The 26,952-nt window shown below is 45.8% G+C and overlaps 1 protein-coding gene and 1 long non-coding RNA gene across 6 annotated transcripts in view; one reads left to right on the top strand and one right to left on the bottom strand.

Annotated features, from left to right (window-relative positions):
* LOC139268317 (uncharacterized) overlaps window positions 1-8,017 on the top strand; it is a 44,918-nt gene extending 36,901 nt beyond the window's left edge. The window contains exons 6-8 of one of the 3 annotated variants that reach the window (XR_011594010.1): window positions 2,170-2,330; window positions 5,144-5,466; window positions 7,917-8,017. This is a non-coding gene — a long non-coding RNA (uncharacterized lncRNA). Of the gene's footprint in view, window positions 1-2,169; window positions 2,348-5,143; window positions 5,467-7,402; window positions 7,814-7,916 lie in introns of those variants that run through there. The other 2 variants (XR_011594008.1, XR_011594009.1) reach the window with 2 other exon arrangements.
* LOC139268298 (trans-2,3-enoyl-CoA reductase-like) overlaps window positions 1-26,952 on the bottom strand; it is a 250,761-nt gene that overhangs the window by 130,366 nt on the left and 93,443 nt on the right. For all 3 annotated transcript variants that reach the window (XM_070886364.1, XM_070886372.1, XM_070886380.1), the window contains exon 3: window positions 3,459-3,503. In XM_070886364.1, the coding sequence (XP_070742465.1) occupies window positions 3,459-3,503 (45 nt within the window). The remainder of the gene's footprint in view (window positions 1-3,458; window positions 3,504-26,952) is intronic.

Here is a 26,952-nt window from a genome sequence, read left to right as displayed (position 1 = left end):
GAAATACTAGGGGACCGAGGGTCTAGTGAGAAGGAGGAACTGAAGGAAATCCTTATTAGGCATGAAATTGTGTTCGGGAAATTGATGGGATTGAAGGCCGATAAATACCCGGGGCCTGATCGTCTGCATCCCAGAGTACTTAAGGAAGTGGCGCTAGAAATAGTGAATGCATTGGTGATCATTTTCCAACAGTCTATCGACTCTAGATCAGTTCCTATGGACTGGAGGGTAGGTAATGTAACACCACTTTTTAAAAAAGGACGGAGAGAGAAAACCGGTTAGCCTGACATCAGTCGTGGGGAAAATGTTGGAATCAATAATTAAAGATGAAATAGCAGCGCATTTGGAAGGCAGTGACAGGATCAGTCCAAGTCATGAAAGGTAAATCATGCTTGACAAGTCTTCTAGAATTCTTTGAGGATATAACTAGTAGAGTGGATAAGGGATACCAGTGGATGTGTTGTATTTGGACTTTCAAAAGGCTTTTGACAAGGTCCCACACAAGAGATTGGTGTGCAAAATTAAAGCATATGGTATTGGGGGTAATGTACTGACGTGGATAGAGAACTGGTTGGCAGACAGGAAGCAGAGAGTCTGGATTAACGAGTCTTTTTCAGAATGGCAGGCAGTAACTAGTGGGGTGCCGCAGGGCTCAGTGCTGGGACCCCAGCTATTTACAATATACATCAATGAATTAGATGAAGGAATTGAATGTAATATCTCCAAGTTTGCAGATGACACTAAGCTGGGTGGCAGTGTGAGCTGTGAGGAGGATGCTGAGGCTGCAGGGTGACTTCGACAGGTTAGGTGAGTGGGAAAATGCATGGCAGATGCAGTACAATGTGGATAAATGCGAGGTTATCCACTTTGGTGGCAAAAACACAAAGGCAGAATATTATCTGAATGGCAGCAGATTAGGAAAAGGGGAGGTGCAACGAGACCGGGGTCTCATGGTACATCAGTCATTGAAAGTTGGCATGCAGGTACAGCAGGCGGTGAAGAAGGCAAATGGTATGCTGGCCATCATAGCTAGGGGATTTGTGTATATGAGCAGGGCTATCTTACTGCCATTTACAGGGCCTTGGTGAGGCCTCACCTGGAATATCGTGTTCAGTTTTGGTCTCCTAATCTGAGGAAGGACATTCTTGCTATTGTGCAGCGAAAGTTCACCAGACTGATTCCCGGGATGGCAGGACTGACATATGAGGAGAGACTGGATCGATTGGTCCTGTATTCACTTGAGTTTAGAAGGATGAGAGGGGATCTCATAGAAACATATAAAACTCTGATGGGACTGGATAGGTTAGATGCAGGAAGAATGTTACCAATGTTGAGGAAGTCCAGAACCAGGGGACACAGTCTAAAGATAAGGAGTAAGTCATTTAGGACTGAGATGAGGAGAAACTTCTTCACTCAGAGAGTTGTTAACCTGTGGAATTCTCTACCGCAGAAAGTTGCTGATGCCAGTTCATTGGATATATTGAAGAGGGAGTTAGATATGGCCCTTACGGCTAAAGGAATCAAGGGGTATGGAGAGAAAGCAGGAATAGGGTACTGAGGTGAATGATCAGCCATGATCTTATTGAATGGTGGTGCAGGCTCGAAGGACCAAATGGCCTTCTCCTGCACCTATTTTCTATGTTTCTATGTTTCTATGTTTCAGATGAAAGCTTGACTTTAATACTTTGTGGACTCACTTGAATTTTAATGCAAACACTTCATTATAATCCATTCCTAAATCCTTTACATAGAAAATGATCAAAAAAATTCAAATCCGAGAGGAGCAAACATCCATTCCATATTTTCAACAGGCACATAAAAGCTCAACAAGGCAAGTTATAAGTGTCTAGCATCAATATCTTTCAACTGCTATCCCTGTTATATTGCTCTTCATCAGCTCACTATTCTTCTCCACAGTGTTTGTTTCTTCCAATTTTCAAATTCATCTGATCAGGAAATGTGCAGCCTCTGTGTGTCTGCTAAAGGTTAACAGAACTATTGGCCATTCTTATTATCTTCCAAAGACTAGTGAGCATCAGATGACAAGCATAGAAAAAGATGATTAGAACCTATAGCTTTGCTCCTCCCAAATATTTTAAGGTTAAAAATGGAACATAATTTTATAGGTACTAATTTCTGAAAACATGTTAACTGTATGATTTTTTTCAGACGGTTCAATCTGATTTATTTTTACAAATTACACAACTGACTATATATTCCCACATACCAGTGAACCGGGATTAGCTGTTCTTTTATTGTCCGAGAGGCATGTGGATGTCTTCAAATCCAGGCACACAAAATTGTGTAGATGGAAGCAGGAAGTTACAAAGGTACATAGTCAAACTAAGTGAGTATGAAAAACTATGGAGCTCAATGTGGGGAGGTGTGAGGTCATCCATTTCAGATCTGAGAAAGACAAATTGGAATATTTTCTTAATGGTGAGAGATGGAGCTTTGGAGGAGCAAAGCTCTTTAGGTACACAAACCAATGAAATATAGCGTGCAGCTTGGCATATAAAAATGAAGAAGTGATGCTCGATCAGACCCCATCTGGAGTACTTTATTCAATTTTTGGCATCAAGAAGGATATATTGGCCTTGGAGAGAAACAAGGCAGATTCACCAGAATTATACAAGGACTGAAGGGTTAAATTATGAGTACAGATTTCAGAAACATGTTTTGTATTCTTTTGAGTTAATAAAGTTGAGGGATGATCTAATCAAGAGTTTAAAATGATGAAGGGGTTTGATAGGGTAGATATATAGAAACTGTTTATTCTGGTGGGGGAATCCCGAACAATGGGGCATAATCTTAAAATTAGCACTTGGTCATTTAGGAGTAAAAATCAGGAAGCACATTTTCACATAAAGGGTGGTGGAAATCTGGAACTCTGCCCACCAATGTTCCCCCAACTTTTTTTTGGCTGCGCGGCACCTTTAAGGAACTGTGTGGACCATTTACAGTTTCATGCATGATCGGATGTTGGAAAAGCCGGTCCTGCGACTGGCAGAGAGCTGCGCGGCTGCACAGCCGAGCAGGTTAGAGCAAATATTGCTGCTCATCCCCCATTCCCAAATGGCTGTGGAAGCTTGGTCAATTGAAATTTTCAAGACTGAGATCGATAGACTTCTGTTAGGTTAAGGTATTGAGAGATATAGATCAAAGCCGAGTAAATAGATTTGAGATGCAGATCAGCCATCATCTAATTGAATCGGAGAACAGGCTTGAGGGGCTGAATGGCCAACTCTTGTTCCTCTATGTAGATCTCAATCTGGACCATTCAAAAGCAAGGTTTAGTATCTGAAATGACCATCTGCCAATCACACCAACTATTCAAACTTGAACAGCTATTTTATTAATTTAGTATTTAGTAGGCATTAATTTTATGACATAAGACACATTTCCACCTTAAATTATAATGAAGCACTTTATCTATCAAGCCATTTAACAAAACTTACTGCATTCCAGTTGAAGGCCAACACGTGAAGGATACCACTGGGGACCTGTAAGAAACACAAAGGTGACTAAAACAACATTTAATATTTTCTAGCGCTAATTAAATCACTTGACTGATTTCAGTGCCACAGTGTTTGTAGTTAGGAGCATTCATTCAGTTTGTACCTGCTAAAAAGCAAAACACCAGTGTCCCTAACAAAGTAATAAACACATTTTAATATAGTTTTAAAATTACTGCTCAGGACATTCTAGATTGATTTTTTCTTGTCTAAAATATTTGTCTTTAATTAAGTATCCTACAGTGCCAGATAATGGCGTAAAGCATAATTAATAAAGGACTGTATATATATTTTTTCCATTGTCTCATCTTCTCTCAGGTGGATGTCACGTTTCCTACATTACAACAGTGACTACACATCAAGTTGGTTGTAAAATGCATTGGGTCATCCTAAGATCATGAAAGGTGTTATATAAATGCAAGTCAGAAATGACACCTTTGGCTGGACTTTTGACTTTTTGGATTTTGGGGCGTTAATCGCAGTGGGGGTTAAAGTTAGTGCCAGAAAATAGTTTGCACCTTCAATTGCAAGTTTTGTCGAAAATGTAAGTTGGAGGAGCGTTGGCATTAAGATAGGTGTTGCACAACGGGCTTCATGCGCCCGAGCCAAAGGTTGCAGCGTTAAAGGAGGCAGCCATTTTGGGCTGGTAATTTTTTTTCTTTTCCCGGTTGCAAAGGCTAATGCAGGGCACGACAGCTTCCTACATGCATGCACATATAAACCATCCCACTTCTGCGAGTGGGGCCTTAGTGAACACAATGGAGAGGAAGTGTTCCCAACTCCATCTTGCTGGGGGAGTCAGACCACTCCCACTTGTTTTTAAGAGACTGTGGAAGGACATTACTCAGGAGGTGTCTGCTGCAGACACTGTGGCCAGAACTGCCACAAAGTGTCGTAAAATGTTTAACGACCTTACTAGAGACATCAGAGTGAGTGCCATTTGCATTTATGTATGTCTCCATTAATTCTAACATGAATCTCACACACTATGTGAAGCTTTCATGCATATGGCCACTCTCAACACTCTGTGGGATGCCTTTCACAATGCATAAGAAAGGTGAAGGCTTACTTCTGCACCCATTGGCTTCTAATGATCCATGCACATAAACTCAATCATTTACATCCTTTCTCACTATACACACCCACTGCTGCTATGCCTTTCAGAAAGATCATCTACAGCTCCCAGGTTACATCCCTCTAACCTCGTAACAATTCCTCACAAAGCTAACGCAACATCCAAACAGATTGAATGGAAGCCATTAGAAAATTCACAAAGTCTAACCTATTGTACTATGGTCGGCATATGTGCCACAACAGCACACGTCCTATTTTTCTCTTTGCAATCGACGCACTCCTACAACAGAAGGGAGCAGCTGTGTACCGGAGGAGGGCTGACCCAATTATTGCCACTGAGTAATGTCGAGGAACGCTTCTCGGCCCTCATGGCTGTACCAGCTCAGACAGTTCCTGGGGGTGATGCTGAACCCCGTTCGAGCAGTGAGGGTATGTAAATGGATAGAGCGACTGAAGAGACTGCATTGAGGCATATACTGAAGATGTGCAATGCCTCATGTCATCCTGCACCCTCCCCTGCTGCTAAGCACATGTCAGTTGTTTTCTACTTGCAGATGACCAGCCACAAGCACAACATCATTCAAGGGAGCCCTCTACATCTGACCATGGAGGAGATGAAGAAGGAGGTGAAGAGAGTATTCTGCCTGAGCCTCAGAGCGCACCAGTTGCCCCATCTGGCCTCACTACATCTGGGGACAACGCAGATTTCTTATGGTTTGAGAAGTCGGAGTCTCCTGGCCCCTATCGCATACAGCAACACAGTGCGAGAGGGGAATCTCGCAGGCCAGCTCTCCAGAGGGTGATTCGGCAAAATCAGTCTGGACTTGATGGAAATTTCCAAGGAAACCAGAGGAATGCACCATGATCTTATGGATGGGTCAGTGGAACTGTATTAGCATGGATCGAAAATTGGCTGGCTAACAGAAAGCAGAGAGTGGGGATAAATGGGTCCTTTTCGGGTTGGAAATTGGTGGTTAGTGGTGTGCCACAGGGATCGGTGCTGGGACCACAACTGTTTACAATATACATAGATGACCTGGAAGAGGGGATAGAATGTAGTGTAACAAAATTTGCAAATGACACAAAGATTAGTGGGAAAGTGGGTTGTGTAGAGGACATAGAGAGGCTGCAAAGAGATTTAGATAGGTTAAGCGAATGGGCTAAGGTTTGGCAGATGGAATACAATGTCGGAAAGTGTGAGGTCATCCACCTTGGGAAAAAAAACAAAAAAAGGGAATACTATTTGAATGGGGAGAAATTATAACATGCTGCGGTGCAGAGGGACCTGGGGGTCCTTGTGCATGAAACTCTTTTTGGAGTTCATCTGCAAAACAAACAACATTAAACGGTGCCATCCGACCTGGGTGACACACCAGACATTTACAAGGCCCTTTTTTTTTTTTCCCTTTTTTTTTGTGTTTTTCTTTTTTTGGGTTTTTTTTTGGGCACTAAAATCACAATTTTCCCCAGTGCCCCCTATAAAAGGGAAGGGGGACACCAAAAGCACCGGCAATTAAAACAAATTAAACTTAAAAACGTAAAATCAAATTAAAATTTGGTTGCCGGGCGTGATGATGCACTCCAGTCCCTCCGGTGCCCACCTCTCGCGGAAGGCCGCGAGCGTACCGGTGGACACCGCGTGCTCCATCTCCAAGGACACCCTGGACCGGATGTAAGAGCGGAAGAGAGGCAGGCAGTCAGGTTGAACGACCCCCTCGACCGCCCGCTGCCTGGACCGGCTGATGGCACCCTTGGCCGTGCCCAGGAGCAGTCCTACGAGGAGGCCTTCGGACCTACCCGCTCCCCTCCGCACAGGGTGCCTCCTTGTGCATGAATCCCAAAAAGTTAGTTTGCAGGTGCAGCAGGTAATCAGGAAGGCGAATGGAATGTTGGCCTTCATTGTGAGAGGGATGGAATACAAAAGCAGGGAGGTCCTTCTGCAACTGTATAGGGTATTGGTGAGGCCGCACCTGGAGTACTGCGTGCAGTTTTAGTCACCTTACTTTAGGAAGGATATACTGGCTTTGGAGGGGGTACAGAGAAGATTCACTAGGCTGATTCCCGAGATGAGGGGGTTACCTAATGATGACAGATTGAGTAGCCTGGATCTTTACTCGTTGGAGTTCAGAAGGATGAGGGGTGATCTTATAGAAACATTTAAAATAATGAAAGGGATAGACAAGATAGAGGCAGAGAGGTAGTTTCCACTGGTCGGGGAGACTAGAACTAGGGGGCACAGCCTCAAAAAACGGGGAAGCCAATTTAAAACAGAGTTGAGAAGGAATTTCTTCTCCCAGAGGGTTGTGAATCTATGGAATTCTCTGCCCAGGGAAGCAGTTGAGGCTAGCTCATTGAATATATTCAAGTCACAGATAGATAGATTTTTAACCAATAAGGGAATTAAGGGTTATGGGGAGCGGGCGGGTAAGTGGAGCTGAGTCCATGGCCAGATCAGCCATGATCTTTTTGAATGGCGGAGCAGGCTCGAGGGGCTAGGTGGCCTACTCCTGTTCCTAATTCTTATGTTCTTATGTTCTTATGCATTGGGACAGATCCCAAAGAGCATTAACAAGCTCACTGTGACTGTTGCGGAGGCAGCGTCACAGGTTGTCAATGTGTGACTCAGGAATCCAGCAAGGCCATCATTGCTGGTAGCCTCGAGAAATGACAGTGGCTTTCCAGGTTGTATTACGCATGTCCTTGAGCACATCGCAGACTCGGGCATATCGCAGGCACAAGCTTTGCTTCAACTTGGTCAAGTGATGCAGTCGATGTCTGCTACTGTGCTCTTTACATTCCCCACTGTCCAACAGGGAAGGGACAGTGCCAAAGCAGACCAGCAAGTTGTGGAGATACATCGTTCTCCGGATACTGAGGCCCAGCCCCATCGGAGTGTCAGTGGTTCCTAGGAAATGGAAGGTCCTTCCTCAGGATGTCAGCATTCCAGCTCCCACCACTAACTCGCCAACCATGCCCCATACATGGTTGACACACCTATTACCACTAACTGCTCCCGCTTAGGATGGGATGCAACAGTCCGCAACCGGACCTTCCAGGCCAAGAGCTGATCCAGGGCGTCCTCAGACACCATCTGCATTGTCTGGCTTCCCAACACAGCAGCCCTCTAGCAGCCTTGCTGTAGGCACCGAGGCCTCATTGAGGAGGAGCAGCAGATGTGGGAGGTGGTTGAAGGGAAGGGGGCAGAAGTGTGGATAAGAGCCATTAAAGCCTGGCACAAGTTGATGCTTATGGATGTATGTAGCTTTGTAAAAAATTTACAAAGTTGTTTGATAAACATTGACTCAATTGGAATTTCTCTTGCTGCAGGAAGGAGTTTACATTTCGTTTACTGCAGGAAGCAGTTTTGTGTTTATTTACATCGTGTTCACTTCAGGAAGCAGTTTTGTGATCATTTCCATTTACTTTAACCATTGTATAGTTTTTTTTAGTAGTGAATATTGTTAATTGATCATGTCTATAAAAATGTTGGTTTGACCTTTGCTGTTGGTGTCTTGTGTCTCATTGCAAAATTAAGTGTAGATTAGCCAGCACGGTGGCATAGAATATCGAGTTAGCACTGCAACCAACCTTCCCCATTCAAGAAAACCGGTCAATGATGATCTGCCGACATCTGCATACTGCCTTCCCTGTGGTTGTGGTCTCACCAAAATGGGTTCTTGCCAGGTGGCTCTTCTTCATCCTACTCCTCCTCTTGAGGTGTTCCTGCAATCCCCACTGACAAAGCCTGGCCTCTCATAATGCTAGGTTGTGTAGCATGCAGCACACGACAATGAATTCAGAGACCTGTTGTGGGGAGTATTGAAGGCTGCCTCCAGAGTGGTCCAGGCATCGAAAGCGTTGCTTGAGCACGCCAATTGTCTGTTCGATGATGTTGCGGATGACTGCATGACTCTCATTATAGCGCTGCTCAACTTCTGAGGTGGGGTTCCGGAGAGGGGTCATGAGCCAAGTGGCCAGGCCATTGTAAAAATAAAAGTGTTTATTAATGATAAAATTGACTTTGTATATATATAAATGAGATTTTACGGAAAGGCTGCTGTTTTGAAATAAACAAAATGGATAACTTCCCCAAGCCCATGTGTTCTCTGGCTGGGCAGAGCTCAAGGAACAAAGGAAACATGGCTTTGAAACACTTTGAAAAGGTGTTAATTGGAAAGCCATTAACCTAATTAAGGAATGGCACCAGGACTCCAGACAGACACATGCATGAGGAAAAGCCAATGGGAATTTCCCTGGAAATAATGCCCAATCCAGAGGCTTCCTGAAAAACAATGGACTTAAGCAATATAAAATGTCAAGCCAAAGATTGCTGGGTCTCTCTTTACTTAAGCACATGGCAAAGCAAGACCTTTCCTCTACAGACCAAGAAGCAAGTTGTGTGCTTTGCCAGAGGGAAGTGAAGTATACCTTTTTATATCTTTTTATGAATCATTATTGTAACATCATTGTATCTGTTGTAACTAAGTAGATCCATAGGAGAGCTGACAACTGCTGTTTCACTTATAGATGTGCATGTATGTATGTTTAATAAACTATTCCAAATTGTTTTAAAAGAATCGGTCTTGTTGTCAATTTGATGCCAAAGATTTAGAAGTCTTACAAAATTGGGGGCTCATTCGGGATCTGGCGAGACAGCTTTTGATCATTCTTTTGAACAATTGGAAATCTCGGAAGTTGTGATTCTAACCTGTGTTGCGAAATTTAAACTATAAACTTTTAAATGGATCAGGAGAAGTAGCGTCTTAAGGAGCAGTCAGCTTAATAGTTGGAACTGTTTAAGTGGGGACCCACCAGCAGTTAAATTCAAAAGACACAGGATGAAGGGATCTGTCATGTATAGAAAGCTAGCAAAAGATGTAGAGTTAGTCTATCAGAAGAAAGTATTTGAAAAAGTATCCATAAAGGACATACAAGAGTTATAGGCACAGACACCATACTTCTGTAAGGGCCAACAAGCGTCCTTTGGGGAGCTCATGGCATTTATCCAGGAGAAAGTAAATCAAGGAGAGCTAAGGCCAAAAGGGGCAAACAATCTTTTGGCATTCAGCACACATTTCTGCGCTCGGAGAAATGAGAAATTCATGAGGCAGGATGCAAAAAAGTTTCAAAATTTAATGGAAGTGATACAAGATTTAAAAGAATTGCAAGTAGCAGAGGTTTGACTAAAAGAAAAAGAGAATCAAAGTGTAAAAGAACAAAAGTAAGAAGGCCTTCAACTTTTTCGACAGTTAAAAGAGGGAGAAATACAGCATTTGAGACACGAAATTGATTGATTAAACCATAGTACTTGGCAATTAGAAAGAGGGGCCGCACAGGCAGCTTCGTTGGTACAGCAACAAAGCATTTCAAATTTAAATGCCACAGCAGCCATCATTGAAGCAAATGAAAACAGATTAGAGTTAAAAAAATATAAATTGGAAAACTTGGGGCTCCAGCAAGAGGTAGGAGATGCTAGGGGGGCCAACTAGAAATAGCAAGGCTAAAAAGTAAGTTAGGGGAGCAGCAGGCCCTGGTATTCATAGTAACACGGGGAGCCATAAGAGAGACAACAGAAGGGGAGAAGGGGCGACAAATTAGGAAGAGGAAGGCAGTCAGTATAATCATTAGGAGGGTGGTGTAGGATGCGATACCTTGGAGACACAAGAGCCAAACGTAGCAGTAGTAACCACTTCTTTATGACATAATGCGCATGGTCACATCACCAGTAACCATACCAACTCACGGTCTGTTATGTATTTAACTCTTTGTAACTTGCATTACACCTGACCACCAGAGGGCCCACCTGTTGGAGTCCCAAGGGATCCCAGCATCTTTTAGAAGCACAGTATATAAGCAGGTCAGCCACTAGGTACCTGCACTCTGGAACCTTAATAAAGGACCTAAGGTCACACTTGCTCATTGCACACAGTACTCAGTCTCACCATTTATTATGAGTATAACAATTGGCGACGAGGTGACGAACAACTGCGCAAAAATGCAAAGAATAGTCGGCATCCTGGAGAAGTTCTAGAAGGGGACGATTGGGAGGCCTTCATGGAGAGACTTGACCAATAATTTGTGGCCAATGAGCTAGAACGGGACGAGAATGCCACCAAACGAAGAGAGATCCTCCTAACTGTCTGTGGGGCAACAACCGATGGCCTCATGAAGAATCTCCTGGCCCTGGCAAAACCAACAGAGAAATCCTACGAAGAATTGAGTACCCTAGTCCGGGAGCATCTAAATCCTAAGGAAAGTGTTTTGATGGCAAGATATCAGTTCTACACGTGTCAACAATCAGAGGGCCAGGAAGTGGCGAGCTACGTCGCCGAACTAAGGTGCCTCGCAGGACATTGTGAGTTTGAGGGATTCCTAGAACAAATGCTTAAAGACATTTTTGGCAGAAGCTGGCTGGGGAAAATCCACTGGAACTGGAAGACATCTGAGCGTTTTTGTCGGTCGATGACGCCTCATGTACCCAGGTTCTAAGCAAGTTCCCATCATTATTAGAGCCAGGCATTGGAAGCTTCTTGGGGGCGAAAGTGCAGATCCATTTTGTTCCCGGTATGCGACCCATCCACCGCAAGGCTTGGGCGGTAACGTACATGATGCGTGAAAAAGTGGAAATTGAGCTGCACAGGCTGCAATGTGAAGGCATCATCGCGCCGGTGGGATTCAATGACTGGGCCAGTCCGTTTGTCCCGGTAATAAAGGAGGACGGTACGGTTAGAATTTGCGGGGACTATTAAGTAATGATTAACCGTTTTTCATTGCAAGACCAGTACCCGCTACCCAAGGCAGACGACCTATTTGCGACCCTGGCTGGAGGGAAGATGTTCACCAAGCTGGACCTGACCTCGGCCTACATGACGCAGGACTTTGAAAGGCCTCACCTGCATCAACACGCACGGAGGTCTGTTTAACTACAACCGGTGTCCGTTCGGGATTCAATCGGCTGCGGCGATCTTCCAATGGAATATGGAGAGCCTGCTAAAGTCGGTTCCTTGCACAGTGGTCTTCCAGGATGACATATTGGTTACAGGCCGAGACACCATGGAGCACTTGAAGAATCCGGAGGAGGTTCTTAGTTGGTTGGATCGCTTGGGGCTCAGGAGGTCAAATTGTTAGGAAGGAGATTTGCAGCAGACGGCATCAGACCCACTGACGCCAAGACGGAGGCCATCAAGAACACACCACGACCACAGAACGTGACGGAGCTGCGGTCGTTCCTGGGAATCCTTAACTATTTTGGTAATTTCCTATCTGAGTTAAGCATCCTGCTAGAACCCCTACATGCACTACTGTGCAAGGGAGACGACTGGGTATGGGGGAAGTCACAAGAGGCTGCCTTTAAGAAAGCCAGAAATTAATTGTGTTCTAACAAACTGCTTGTCTTGTATAATCCATGTAAACGATTAGTGTTAGCTTGCGATGCATTGTCATATGGGGTCGGGTGTGTGTTACAACAGGCTAATGATTCAGGGATTTTGCAACCGGTTGCGTATCATCCAGGAGTTTGTCCAAGGTCGAAAGGGCCTACAGCATGGTTGAAAAAGAGGCTCTTGCGGTTTACGGGTTAAAAAAAATGCACCAGTACTTATTTGGCCTCAGGTTCGAGCTTGAAACTGACCACAAGCCGCATATATCGCTGTTCTCTGAGAGCGAAGGGATTAATACCAATGCCTCTGCCCGCATCCAAAGATGGGCGCTCATGCTGTCGGCATACAACTATGTAATCCGTCACAGACCGGGCACAGAGAACTGCACAGATACTCTCAGTTGGCTACCATTGTCCACCACCGGGGTAAAATGGCATAGCCATCGGACTTGCTCATGGGCATGGAATCATTTGAGAACGAGAAGTTCCCCGTTACGACCTGCCAGATCAGGACCTGGACCAGCCAGGATCCTTTACTGTCCTTGGTAAAAAACTGTGTCCTCCATGGGAGCTGGTCCAGTGTCCCAGTGGAGATGCTGCAAGCGATTAAGCCGTTCCACAGACGCAAAGACGAGTTATCCCTGAAGGCGGACTGTCTTTTGTGGGGCAATCGCATGGTCTTGCCCAAGAAAGGCAGAGACACATTTATTTGCGAACTGCACATCACCCATCCAGGCATCGTAATGATGAAAGCCATAGCCAGATCTCACATATGGTGGCCCGGTATTGACTCAGATTTGGAGTCCTGTGTGCGCCAGTGCAACACCTGCTCTCAGTTGAGCAATGCACCCAGAGAGGCACCGCTAAGTTTGTGGTCATGGCCATCCAAACCGTGGTTGTCATGGATGCTTACTCAAAATGGATTGAATGTGCAATAATGTCTGTGAGCACATCCATGGCCATCATTGAAAGCCTACGAGCCATGTTTGCCATGCACGGCTTGCCTGATATCCTAGTCAGTGACAATGGGCCGTGCTTCACCAGTGCTGAATTCAAGGAATTCATGACCCGCAACGGAATCATACACGTCACATCTGCCCCGTTCAAGCCCGCATTCAATGGCCAGGCAGACCATTAAGCAAAGCTTGAAACGTGTGTCAGAAGGCTCCCTACAGACCCGGTTGTTCCGAGTACTGCTCAGCTACCGCACCAGACCCCACTCACTCGCCGGGATTCCCCCAGCCGAGCTGCTCATGAAAAGGGCGCTTAAAACAAGGCTCTTTCTTGTCCACCCTGATCTACATGATCAACAAAGTATGTACCATGACCGTGCAAATTTGTCACGCGATATTGAAATAAATGATCCTGTGTTTGTGCTCAATTATGGACATGGTCCCAAATGGCTCACTGGCACGGTCACAGCCAAACTGACCAATGGACAAATGCACAGAAAACATTTGGACCAAATCAAATTGCGGTTCACCAACAGCTACGAACAACCTGAAGAGGACACCACCAACTTTGACCCTCCAACACACACACAAGTGGCAACTGACATCACGGTTGACCATGAAACTGAAATGATCATCCCCAGCAGCCCGGCAAGGTCGGCTGCCCAACAGCCCAGTGAAGAACTGACCAACCCGCCCACACCCGCATTTATACCCAGACGATCGACAAGGGAGCGCAAAGCCCCAGATCGTCTCAACTTGTAAATAAGTGTACTGTTGACTTCACGGGGGAGTGAAGTTATGTATTTAACCCTTTGTAACTTGCATCACACCTGACCACCAGAGGGCCCACCAGTTGGAGTCCCAAGGGATCCCAGCATCCCTTGGGAGCACAATGTATAAGCAGGTCACCCACGAGGTACCTGCACCCTGGAACCTTAATAAAGGAGCTAAGGTCACACTTGCTCATTATACACAGTACTGAGTGTCACCATTTATTATGAGTATAACACGGTCCACATCTGATGATAACGCCACGGCAGGTAGCCACAAGTTGCGGCCCATTAATGATGGGGATGGCCCACTGGGAGTTAATAGGATGTGGGCAAATTTCAGGAGACGTCACCCTGAGTTAGAAGAGAGAGACTTAACATGAGTCCTCCTCTTGGCCTGGTCCACTTCCCTGAAAGATAATCTGCCAGATGCAGTCCTCCAGGCTGGCACAGTGGCTGATGCAGTCATGACTGAAATCCTAAACCATTTAGGGATACAAAACTTAAACTTAGTGGCTCTGCTTAATCAGACCAAGCAGCACCCAGAAGCGACCCCTACAGCCTTCAGTAATCGCCTGTACGATATCTATCAACGTACGCAGAACCAGGCACCTGCAAATGCTGCAGTAGGAAAGAATCAGAAACAATTTAAATCGATGTTCCTCACCCAACCCCACTCTTTAGTTAAAACCACCCTGGGCATAGCCATGAGGCCCACCAATCAGTGGACAGAAATAAAGACCAGCGCTTAAATAGCCCGAGAGATGGTAAAAGACTAGTTAAAGGTGAAGTCACCACCCACTGCAAATAAACCAGTGTCAATGGTGGAGGGATCTAGGTGTTACCCCTTTAAGGGACAGTGCTTTAATTGTAAGAAGGTAGGCCACCTAGCAAAAGACTGCAGCAGACCCAGACAGGCACCGGACCACAGAGCAATGTATAGATACCTCCCGAGGGACGAATCCAAGCCCTCTGCGACGGATCAATGATTGGACCAGTTGATAACCCTCATACAAACCCAAATTTCCATGGGGGGATGCAAAATCATTTACCGATGCACGCAATCGCCGATGCACACTCATTAGAGAGACACCTTCAAGGATCCACTTTATGTTGGGGTGCGGCCCCCAAAGATTGTTCGGAAGTGGGGTTCTGACGTGATGGTAGAGGGAGACCAGTAATCCTTGTTGTCTTAAAAGGGGACCAGAAGCAGATTATGCTTATTGATACTGACTCAGCCATTATCATCATCCACACCCTATACCCTGAACGCCATGCAGAGGCGGGCAAGGGTTATATAATCCTTAAAGGGTTTAATGGTCACACAACCACCGCGTATATAGAGAAGGCCACTGAACTTCAGTTGGGACGCCTCACCTGCAAGGTCCCAGCACTGATGCTGATAACCACCCCTGACGGAAGGGGAATCGTAGGGACTGATGTAATGGATCAGTATGGCGCAGTGATAGATAACAATCGAGACTGTGTTTGGATGGGATTGAGAGATAATGCAGGGGTGATAGAAATTTCAGATTCTCACTCGGATTTTGCTATTAAAAAGTCATCTGAGTACGACCCTCTGGGGAGCGAAAATGCAGCTGTGGCAAAACTAATTCAAGAACACCTAGCAGTGTTCGCCACATGCAAGCATGACTGTGGAAAAATGGCAGGCAGAGAATCTATTGAGGGACCTCCCCCAATCATTCATTAAACAGTACCCCATCCTAAGGGAGAGTCACCCTTACATCCGAGACACCATAAAATCCCTAGTCGAGCAGGGTGTTGTTAGGATAGGCACTTTCATGACCAATTCACCCACATAGCCGGTTAAAAAACCTGATAGCAGCTGGCGACTGACTATTGATTACAGAAAGTTAAATTCAGTAACATCAGCCTGCGAAACTCCCATCATATTATTTCAAATTCCTGCTGGTTCCAAGTATTTCTCAATCCTCGACATTGCCAATGGTTTCCGGAGTCCCTGCTAAAAGGGAAGACCAGTAAAATTTGCGTTCACTTTTGAGGACCAGAGCTACACCTGGACATGCCTGCCTCAGAGGTTTCACAATGCCCCCACGATCTTCCACAAAAGAATGGCTGCAATTTTAAAATACTTTTCCTGCCCTACCTGCTTGCTGCAGTACATAGACGACCTACTGCTGGTAACTGACAGCATGGAGAAGCATCTGTCCCTTTTGCACAAACTTTTGATATTGTTGGCTCAGGCAGACTAAAGGTGAATCCCGATAAGGCTCAATTAGTAAAAGAACGGGTCACTTTTCTAGGAGTGTTCATTTCTCCAGAGGGATCGTCCCCCGACTCTCACAAGGTGGAGATAATACAGCGACTGCCATTACCTACTTCCAAAACAGCACTACGATCATTATTGGGTTTGGTGGGGTACCAAAGGAACTTTATTCCAGGCTTTGCAGAGTGCGAAAAGCCCCTGTATGATTTAATAAGCTGCAGGGTGATGACATACTCTGGGCATGGACTGATGCTCACACCGAGTCTGTGGCTAAATTAAAAACTGCAGTGATACAGGCCGCATGTCTGATCCCTCCAGATCCCATGCAGCTCTTTCATTTGGAGGTTGGGGCCACAGAACAAAGCCTCACTGCAGTTCCATGCCAAATGTGAGCTGATCGATTACAGCCAATTGTATATGCGTCTCGAATCCTGCAGGGAGCAGAAAAAAAGTATATCGCATGCGAGCGCCACCTACTGGCCGTCTTCAATCGGTACATCACTTTACTTTTATTACTGGGTTACAGGCTACAATCCTGGCTACTGATGAAACCTGGAGATTCGCTAGTTTCCTCGCAGCGCCTCAGCAAATGGACATTGGAATTTATGGAAAGAGACATTGATACCATTTCCAAACGCATCACATCGCTGCCACAATTTCTTATCTGTAAGGGGGACCCAGATGAATGTCCGTTACACCTGATTATCTTTGAGACCTATCCTGTGCAGTAAGAGCCCATACAGAATGCCCCAGGTGTCTACATCGATGGGATCTCATATCACATTGAGGTATCCCCCCATACCCGGAATGCTGTGGTATTGCCAGAAAGAACCATTCAGCGAAGATGCAATAGACAGTCTTCACAATATGCAGAAATCGGCGCACTTCGAACCACTGTGAAGGAAATCACAGACTGATAGTGCCTATGCTATAAGCACCATGCTCTCCTTGCCCCTATACCACAAAAATGACTATCTTACGATAGATGGTAAGGCCCTGGTCCATGGGCCCTGGTTACGCTTGCTCTGGTCATATCTTAAACAGCGATCCCAGCCCTGCTTCATAGGAAAGGTAGCAACCCATAGAAAAAGGGGTCCACATAGTGAGGGAAATTCTAGAGCAGAAAAAGCAGCCAAGGACATTGTGATTGATGGGGAGATGGAGGATATGGTTGTTGAGCCCTGCCATGCTGTTAGCAAAGCTTCCCCAACAAATCACCTCGATTTAAAATCCCTGCAGCAGCAATATTGGCAATGTGCTGTTGTAAGCACCTGGCACGAGTCAGACTGCAAGAATTCGGCAAAAACATCGAAAGCAAAAGCATAAACTTTTGGACTTAAAGTTTTGGACATTGCTTTAATTTGGCTGTTACTGCACAAGGGCAGACAGCTTGATGTGGGACAGGTCGAAACATGTCCCACAGGAATACACTTCAGGTGGGCAGGAATCAATGGCTGAAATGGCAGGAAGATGGTTGATGGACGGACCCTTTGTCATGTAATCAGTGAGAAATCAAGAAGATTGGTCGGTGCTCAAGACAGAAAGGAAGTTTTTCAACCACCCAGACCTGTTGGAGCCTTATCGAGGAAACAGCCCAGTAACAAAGGAACAGGCCAAAGACATAATTTTGCTCTTTCAGTTGTACTGCCTTTGGCGAAGGACAGTTGAACTTTTGGCACGAGAAGAAGCATTTTGCAGGTATGAGTGAGGCTTTGGCTGCTATCTCTCTCGCTTTCTCTCTCCTCTTCGACGCTTACTCGCTTCATTCAACGCACAAGGACTGAGCAATCCGTCTGGGACGGAGAGAAGAAACACCATCTAAGAGCATAAAAAGCCTCGCTATTTAGACTGGGAGGCTGACCTTGAGACTGGACTTGAATACCACAGATTGGTACAGAACCAGAAGATTCGCCTCATCGGGGAAGCAGCCAGTAAGCCAGAGAGGTAATTGGTGAGCATTTATACCAACCCACGCATCTTTAAGACCACCGCATAGTGTGAAGGGGTGTTGTGTGTCCCAACCAAGGGTTTAGTGGGGAGGTTTCTACACGGATCGTAAGTGTACGCACATTCTGTTGGACAAATTGGTGCTCTTTTGAATCCGAGCAGGGGTGTTTTAACCGTGGGTACTTCGCGTTAGGGGCCTGTTCAGACGGGCCAGGGTTGTGTGTTGTACTGTGTTTGTTTGTTTTACAGCACCAGGGTGTGTTTTACTGGGTGCAGGTGTGTACTTTAACTTGAATGAAAGCATTGTGATGGTTGAAACTAAAAGATCTGGCTATAACTGTGTATTTCTGTTCACCACTATAATTCCAGTGTCTGGAACTGTTGCAAGGGGGGTGATTCGAAACCACCAATGGCAAAATCACTTACAGACCCCCTTCCTCAACCAACAGCCTGGGCTCCCAATACCTTACTAGCCACTGCCCCTGACTCAGATGAGCAGTTGCTGATGTTCAAAAAAAAGCCAAACACCTAGCCAGAGGTGGGTCAGGAACTGCTCTCCCTCTTTCACTCCCACCCCACAGCAGGGCACTATTCGGCCCTGGTAACCTTCTATAAGGTAGCATCCACAGCTTGATGGCCTTCCATGAGGGAAACAATCAACCAATATGTGGCACGATGCCTACCGTGCCTGCAACACAATCCACCCGCATGCACTAACTGAGCCTTGCTTCAAAGCGCGCCCCCACCATAAGGGCCATGGACTCACCTCCAGATAGACTTCATTGGGCCACTTCCACAGGCGCAAAGCAATTTTCAACATGCCCTAGTGGCGGTGGACCAATTCACTAAATGGATCAAAGCATTCCCCTGCCGCTCCAACACCGCAATCACGGCAACCAAAACACTATAAAATCATGTGTTTTGTAGGTGGAGAGTACCAGTACAAGTGGTCAGCGATCAAGGTTCACACTTTACCGGTAAAATTTTTACCCACCTACAGGAAATGTTGGGGATAGAACACAAATTACATATTGCTCACCACCCCCAGTCATCCAGAGGGGTCGAAAGGGGGAACAGGACCCTCAAGTTAATGTTAAAAAAATTGTGCGCAGACCACCTCATTCAATGGGCTAACATGCTGCCAATGTGCTTAATGGCAATGAGGACCACACCTCATAAAACAACAGGGGTCTCCCCATATCAGGCCGTGATGGGGAGGTTCATGCAACACCAGACCAGCTAACACTAACAGGGATGAGTCTCCTGACAATGAAACCATGTAGTTCCAAGTGGCTGGAACAAGTGATAGATCACACCGATCAATTGAATCGATATGTGGCCAACAAATTGGGGAAGTCAAAAAGACAAATTAAAAGGTATTTTGACAAGAAAGTACGTCCCTTTGAATATCAGGTGGGAGACCCAGTAATGATTACAAATTATGGGAAAAAGAAGCATGTCTTTGAGCCCAGGTGGTGGGGACTGCATACGATTATAGACCAATTGAACCCCGCGGTTTATTTGATTCAGTTACTGGGGAAAAAGGGTGTTAAATACAAGAAATGGTTTCACATTAATCAGTTTAAAAAATGCCAAAGAGTAAATACTACACTGATCTTATTTCCCACACACCATGATACAGATCCTCACGATTGTCAGGACGACACTGACCACAATCGAAGCTGAGGGAAGATGGAGAAACGGGAGCTGCAGCATGACTTACGAACATCATCAATGTGCTTAGAGAAGCGATGGTGCACAGAAGATACGGGAAGAGGAGGGTCTCCGCTGGAGATGTTATTGTATTATAGTAAATCCCCTACATGTGGCATACACCTTACGAGGTGGGGATGGAAACAGGCCATCTACTTGTCTCTCTCTTTCAAAGTTTAAAACCTATTCTACAGTGGTCATCCAGCTCACAGAAACATAAAGAGCAGAGCTATCAGAATTCTCTCAATGTCTATGATATGTGAAACCTGAAGAGATAAACCATATGAGGAGTCAATAAGGATATTTCCCCCTCAAGTTGGGGAGCTTGTTCGAATAAAAGTGTTTATTAATGATAAAATTGACTCTGTATATATATATATATATATATATATGAGATTATATGGAAAGGCTGCAGTTTTGAAAGAAACAAATTCGACAACTGCCCCAAGCCCATGTGTTCTCTGACTGGGCAGAGTCCAAGGAACAAAGGAAGTAGGCTTTGAAACTCACCAAACTAGAAAAGGTGTTAATTGGAAAGCTGTTAACCTAATTAAGGAATGGCACCGGGCCTCCAGACAGACACATGCATGAGGAGAAGCCAATCAGGAATGGTCCAGGAAACAATACCCAATCCTGAGGCTTTCTGAAAAACAATGGACTTAAAAGATATAAAAAGTCAAGCCAAAAATTGCTGGGTCTCTCTTTTCTTAAGCACATGGCAAAGAAGCACCTTTCCTCTACAGACCAAGAAGCAGGCCGTGTGCTTTTCCAGAAAGAAGTGAAGTATACCTTTTTATACCTTTATATTTCATGCATTTCATTTCATAGGCGGTCCCTCGAACGAAGATGACTTGCTTCATAGAAACATAGAAACATAGAAAATAGGTGCAGGAGTAGGCCATTCGGCCCTTCTAGCCTGCACCGCCATTCAATGAGTTTATGGCTGAACATTCAACTTCAGTACCCCATTCTTGCTTTCTCGCCATACCCCTTGATCCCCCTAGTAGTAAGGACCTCATCTAACTGCTTTTTGAATATATTTAGTGAATTGGCCTCAACAACTTTCTGTGGTAGAGAATTCCACAGGTTCACCACTCTCTGGGTGAAGAAGTTCCTCCGCATCTCGGTCCTAAATGGCTTACCCCTTATCCTTAGACTGTGACCTCTGGTTCTGGACTTCCCCAACATTGGGAACATTCTTCCTGCATCTAACCTGTCTAACCCCGTCAGAATTTTAAATGTTTCTATGAGGTCCCCTCTCATTCTTCTGAACTCCAGTGAATACAAGCCCAGTTGATCCAGTCTTTCTTGATAGGTCAGTCCCGCCATCCCGGGAATCAGTCTGGTGAACCTTCGCTGCACTCCCTCAATAGCAAGAATGTCCTTCCTCAGGTTAGGAGATCAAAACTGTACACAATACTCCAGGTGTGGCCTCACCAATGCCCTGTACAACTGTAGCAACACCTCCTTGCCCCTGTACTCAAATCCCCTTGCTATGAAGGCCAACATGCCATTTGCTTTCTTAACCGCCTGCTGCACCTGCATGCCAACCTTCAATGACTGATGTACCATGACACCCAAGTCTCTTTGCACCTCCCCTTTTCCTAATCTGTCACCATTCAGATAATAGTCTGTCTCTCTGTTTTTACCACCAAAGTGGATAACCTCACATTTATCCACATTATACTTCATCTGCCATGCATTTGCCCACTCACCTAACCTATCCAAGTCGCTCTGCAGCCTCACAGCATCCTCCTTGCAGCTCACACTGCCACCCAACTTAGTGTCATCCGCAAATTTGGAGATACTACATTTAATCCCCTCATCTAAATCATTAATGTACAGTGTAAACAGCTGGGGCCCCAGCACAGAACCTTGCGGTACCCCACTAGTCACTGCCTGCCATTCTGAAAAGTACCCATTTATTCCGACTCTTTGCTTCCTGTCTGACAACCAGTTCTCAATCCATGTCAGTACACTACCCCCAATCCCATGTGCTCTAACTTTGCACATCAATCTCTTGTGTGGGACCTTGTCGAACGCCTTCTGAAAGTCCAAATATACCACATCAACTGGTTCTCCCTTATCCACTCTACTGGAAACATCCTCAAAAAATTCCAGAAGATTTGTCAAGCATGATTTCCCTTTCACAAATCCATGCTGACTTGGACCCATCATGTCACCTCTTTCCAAATGCACTGCTATGACATCCTTAATAATTGATTCCATCATTTTACCCACTACCGATGTCAGGCTGACCGGTCTATAATTCCCTGTTTTCTCTCTCCCTCCTTTTTTAAAAAGTGGGGTTACATTGGCTACCCTCCACTCCATAGGAACTGATCCAGAGTCAATGGAATGTTGGAAAATGACTGTCAATGCATCCGCTATTTCCAAGGCCACCTCCTTAAGTACTCTGGGATGCAGTCCATCAGGCCCTGGGAATTTATCGGCCTTCAATCCCATCAATTTCTCCAACACAATTTCCCGGCTAATAAGGATTTCCCTCAGTTCCTCCTCCTTACTAGACCCCCCGACCCCTTTTATAACCGGAAGGTTGTTCGTGTCCTCCTTCGTGAATACCGAACCAAAGTACTTGTTCAATTGGTCCGCCATTTCTTTGTTCCCCGTTATGACTTTCCCTGATTCTGACTGCAGGGGACCTACGTTTGTCTTTACTAACCTTTTTCTCTTTACATATCTATAGAAACTTTTGCAATCCGTCTTAATGTTCCCTGCAAGCTTCTTCTCATACTCCATTTTCCCTGCCCTAATCAAACCCTTTGTCCTCCTCTGCTGAGTTCTAAATTTCTCCCAGTCCCCAGGTTCGCTGCTATTTCTGGCCAATTTGTATGCCACTTCCTTGGCTTTAATACTATCCCTGATTTCCCTTGATAGCCACGGTTGAGCCACCTTCCCTTTTTTATTTCTATGCCAGACAGGAATGTACAATTGTTGTAGTTCATCCATGCGGTCTCTAAATGTCTGCCATTGCCCATCCACAGTCAACCCCTTAAGTATCATTCGCCAATCCATCCCAGCCAATTCACGCCTCATACCTTCAAAGTTAGCCTTCTTTAAGTTCTGGACCATGGTCTCTGAATTAACTGTTTCATTCTCCATCCCAATGCAGAATTCCACCATATTATGGTCACTCTTCCCCAAGGGGCCTCGCACGATGAGATTGCTAATTAATCCTCTCTCATTACATAACACCCAGTCTAAGATGGCCTCCCCCCTAGTTGGTTCCTTGACATATTGGTCTAAAAAATCATCCCTTATGCACCAACGCTGCTCGACAGAAGGTGGATGGAGAAGATCCATTGGAAATGGGAAGACTTCACCCCTCCAGTGATCGACGTCCTCTGCGCTCAGAGGCAAAGCAAGCCCTCACCTGAGGGTAGACCCGGTACCGGAGAGCAGACCAGCATGGCACCCGAGACACAGACCGCTCAGCACGACTGCGTGGAGATGATCCAGCTGTTACGACCCGAACGCACCTTCCGGGCTCCAATGGCAGGACTCCGGAGGAAGAAAATTGGATCCAAAGGCGACTTCCCAGTTTCGGAGGCAGAACCGGGGGAGACGAGGATCACCGCAGTCGACATCGTGGATGGAGGAAAGATGGCGCCCAAACCACGAGGTGAGGCACTGAAGACAAAGATGGCCGTGGCCAGACCACGAGGTGCAGCGCTGATGGACAACACGTGGCACCAAACGGAGAAGCGGATTGTGGTAAAGAAAGCAAGGCTCTCTTAAGGGAGACCAGCAACCTATCACAATTAAAGGGACAGTTCCACACACTTAAGCAATGTAATAGTAATTGTAAGTCAGAGAAAAAACATGTAATTGATCATGTAAAATGTGTAACTGATAATCTAATATGTGCACATACAACCAGCGAGAAAATGTCGCACGATCGCAATCGGACCCACAGTGTGTCCAGCATAAGTAATGAAAAGTTGTGCGATGCAGGATTTCAACTGCACGCAGCCAATGCAGCGGGCAGACACCCATCGGGAGCACACGGGTCCAGCGAGCTATTCAGTGCTGTATCCTGTGCCCCGGGGAACAGAGTTATGCACCATGGAGTGTGTCCACAAGCAGCCAACACACACGAGCTGCAGAGCAAGCGATCTCAGCAGGGCAACAGCACCGGTATCAATACCATGCCCCTGATCGGCTCCACCTCTCAGGCACCCGATGGCACCAACTGCCATGAGCCTCAAGGAGCAGACTGTACTAAGGCGTAGTCCCCAGGTCCCATCGCTAACAAGGCCATTCCTGTAGATGTAGTTCCGCCAAAGGAAACATGAACCAGCCAGGATCCCAAACCAAACGATGCTCAGGTGAGCGAGTCAGCAGTTCCCTGTGCACTGCTAGACGACAGCTCCTCAGGGAGCAGCAGCGACCCAGGGTGCAAAGAAAGGACAGGGAGGTCACAGGCATCTGTGAACCGGCCCAACGCCAGGGACCACGGCAACATCCCAGAGAGCAGACTACACGAGCCAAACGGGTTCCCACTGCCAGCACCAGGCACTGCAGCCAAAAGACTGCAGGGACACAACCCAGCAGCTCCAGAACTAGCTTGTCCTCATGCATGGTCACTGCATCGACAAGGCATCTAACTTACTTGTCGCACCACGGAACCACAAAAATAATGCAAAACCCACTCTCCTGAACTTGAATGTACATGAATGCTAGGAGCCTCCGCCATAATCAATGTGATGGAGGGGAGGTGGAGGGGAGAATGGAGTGGTCAGGGACACACACACAAACAGCAACCACCTGCACGCTACTGCACCAACCACTCACCCAAGATTGAAATGACCTGCCAAGGGTCAACCGGACAGAGCCCAAATAGAGTTAAGCCCAGAACACAGTCAATGCAGAGATGATTTGCACTAAAGGCTCAGGGGGGAGTGATGTCATGTATCTTCATGGCTACTGTTTGTACTATCAGAAGGTGTGCCACCAGAGGGCACAGCAGTGGGAGATTTGTAGGTTACCTGTACAAGTGTGCCAGGCCTAGTATAAAAGGCAGGCCACCATGTGTGATCCTCACTCTGGAGTTAATAAATAAAGGACTGTTACTGCAGTTCAAGTACCACGCATTGCCTCGTGGAGTCATTACTAGAACATCCAAGGACACAACAATCTTAACCTCGACGGGCAGCGCAGTCCTGTTGGCGCTGTTAGGCTGTACGTCTGCGTGGATGAGCTGGCATATCTCTGTCAGCATTTCTTTTTGGAAGCCAGCCTTCTACACACTGCACCTCAGAGATGTGGAGGTATGAGCGATGTTCCCTGCAAATCTGTGGAGGTTAAGGCCTCCTCCCCATAAGTCTGTGACCTCTTCAAATCTGTGGCCCAACATGGCCAAGAATCCTTCTTTCAGCTTGAAGCCAATAGCAACCAGTATGATACGCTGGCGAACTAGTATTGTCCCCATTGAAATCTCTCACTGACCTTGTAAACAAATTGTCAGGACTCATAAAAGAGCCGTTTGCAACTCGGGCCTCACGCAGTATTCTATGCTCAACTGTAGCAGTCACTGACAACTGCGATATAAGATCCTCCAGCTTCCGATTAAATGTGCCGCAAGTAATGCCTGCTGCACCTTGGGACTACCTGATTTTTTTAGGTGTTTCCTTGTGTTGTTGTTAAATGAGGCATTAAGGCCAAATGTTCCATCCAGGGCGCTAGCGCAGCCTTGCACGACGATTGATGTCATCATCACGCTGAAAACGGAGGGTGGGACGGTAAGTTTTTGCTCCGGTGCAAACCAATAGCTGAATCCTCTGACCAGGCGCTAAATCCTGGATGCCCAGCATCATACACAGAAACAGCATTTAACGCTCCACCAGGCGCTAAATGAGATGCAAAATAGCCGAAAATCCAGACCCTTGTCTGAGAAAGAACATTGAGCCAGTCATTATGTCGCAACTTAATTTGTCAACACTTTCTTTCAACCAGAAAATGAAGATAGATCTCCCATTTCTCATTTCTGATTAAAACAAGACTCCGTGATTTGTTCAATCACTTACAATTTGCAGAGAAATGAAAGATAGACGACCCCCTCAGTGTTAGTCCTGTTTAGGAATGATTGTCACATATAATTCACTGCATTGATTATGCCAGCGTGAAGTTCAGAGACAGGGAGGTGAGACTCACACTCAGAGTTTCATGCTCATCAAACAGCATGGGCCTCTACCAAATTACATTGCTGAGCTTTTCACTGCTTTAATAAAGCACCATACAACACTTACTCCAACTGAGTCAGAGCCACAGCCCACTGGTACTGTACTTTAAATGTGAAATAAAATGAAATTATATAAATAAATCGCAAGTGCCAGGAGGAAAACTGAACAGACACATTACAATTCTATAGGTTAAATAAACCACCTCCTGATGAGGAAAAATGAATCATTTATAATACAGGTAAACAAAAATAATAGTCTACAGCTCTGTTAATCAGGTAATGTTACTGAATGTTCTGGATCTTCCAACATCTGCGGAGCATTTTAAATTAGAATGGCTGACTTATATCAAAAAGTATGCATGTTCCATTACTATAATTTATTTTTATAATTTGAAAAGATTTGTGTCTCGCACTTTATTAGAACTGTTGGGGCTAGAACTTTGATATCGCCGATTTTGATGCATTGATCCCAGCACGTCAGTAGCCTTGTGAAATATAATGCCGTCTAACGCAAAATTAGGTTTCAGTACCCAAAAACGGAAATGGATCGGTAAATCAGTCAGTGCACAATTCTCTTAGGGCAGTGAAGGGGAAAATTGTAGTGATAAATTCCCAGAGCGAACGTGGATGAGGCGATGCTTGGTAGACATGGCATCAGCTATCATAGCACAGGCCAAAGGCACTTACATAGAAACATAGAAAATAGACGCAGGAGTAGGCCATGCGAGCCTGCACCACCATTCAATAAGATCATGGCTGATCATTCACCTCAATACCCCTTTCCTGCTTTCTCTCCATACCCCTTGATCCCTTTAGTCGTAAGGGCCATATCTAACTCACTCTTGAGGCCTTCGGGATGTGATGCAGTCACTGGTTGGTGGCATGAACTCTCATTCTGCTGCGTTGCAGACTCAGTTTGCTATCACGCAGACTCAGATTGATGTCATGCAAGCACTGATCCTCTGGATCCCCACAGTCCAATGGGGAACTCACGGTGCCAAAGCAGGTCAGCAATCTGTGTTCCAGTTCATGTCCAGGGTGCGAGCGGGGCGTTGCATGCGTACTGACATCATGAGACAATAAATGTTAGCGCCGCCGGTAAAAGTGAACCAAAGTTTGCGGGCACTGCTAAAATCTCTGTGGTCGGGCATT

Source organism: Pristiophorus japonicus, chromosome 1 (assembly GCF_044704955.1).
Source record: "Pristiophorus japonicus isolate sPriJap1 chromosome 1, sPriJap1.hap1, whole genome shotgun sequence".
NCBI lineage: Eukaryota > Metazoa > Chordata > Chondrichthyes > Pristiophoridae > Pristiophorus > Pristiophorus japonicus.
This window is presented reverse-complemented; position numbering and strand designations above follow the sequence as displayed.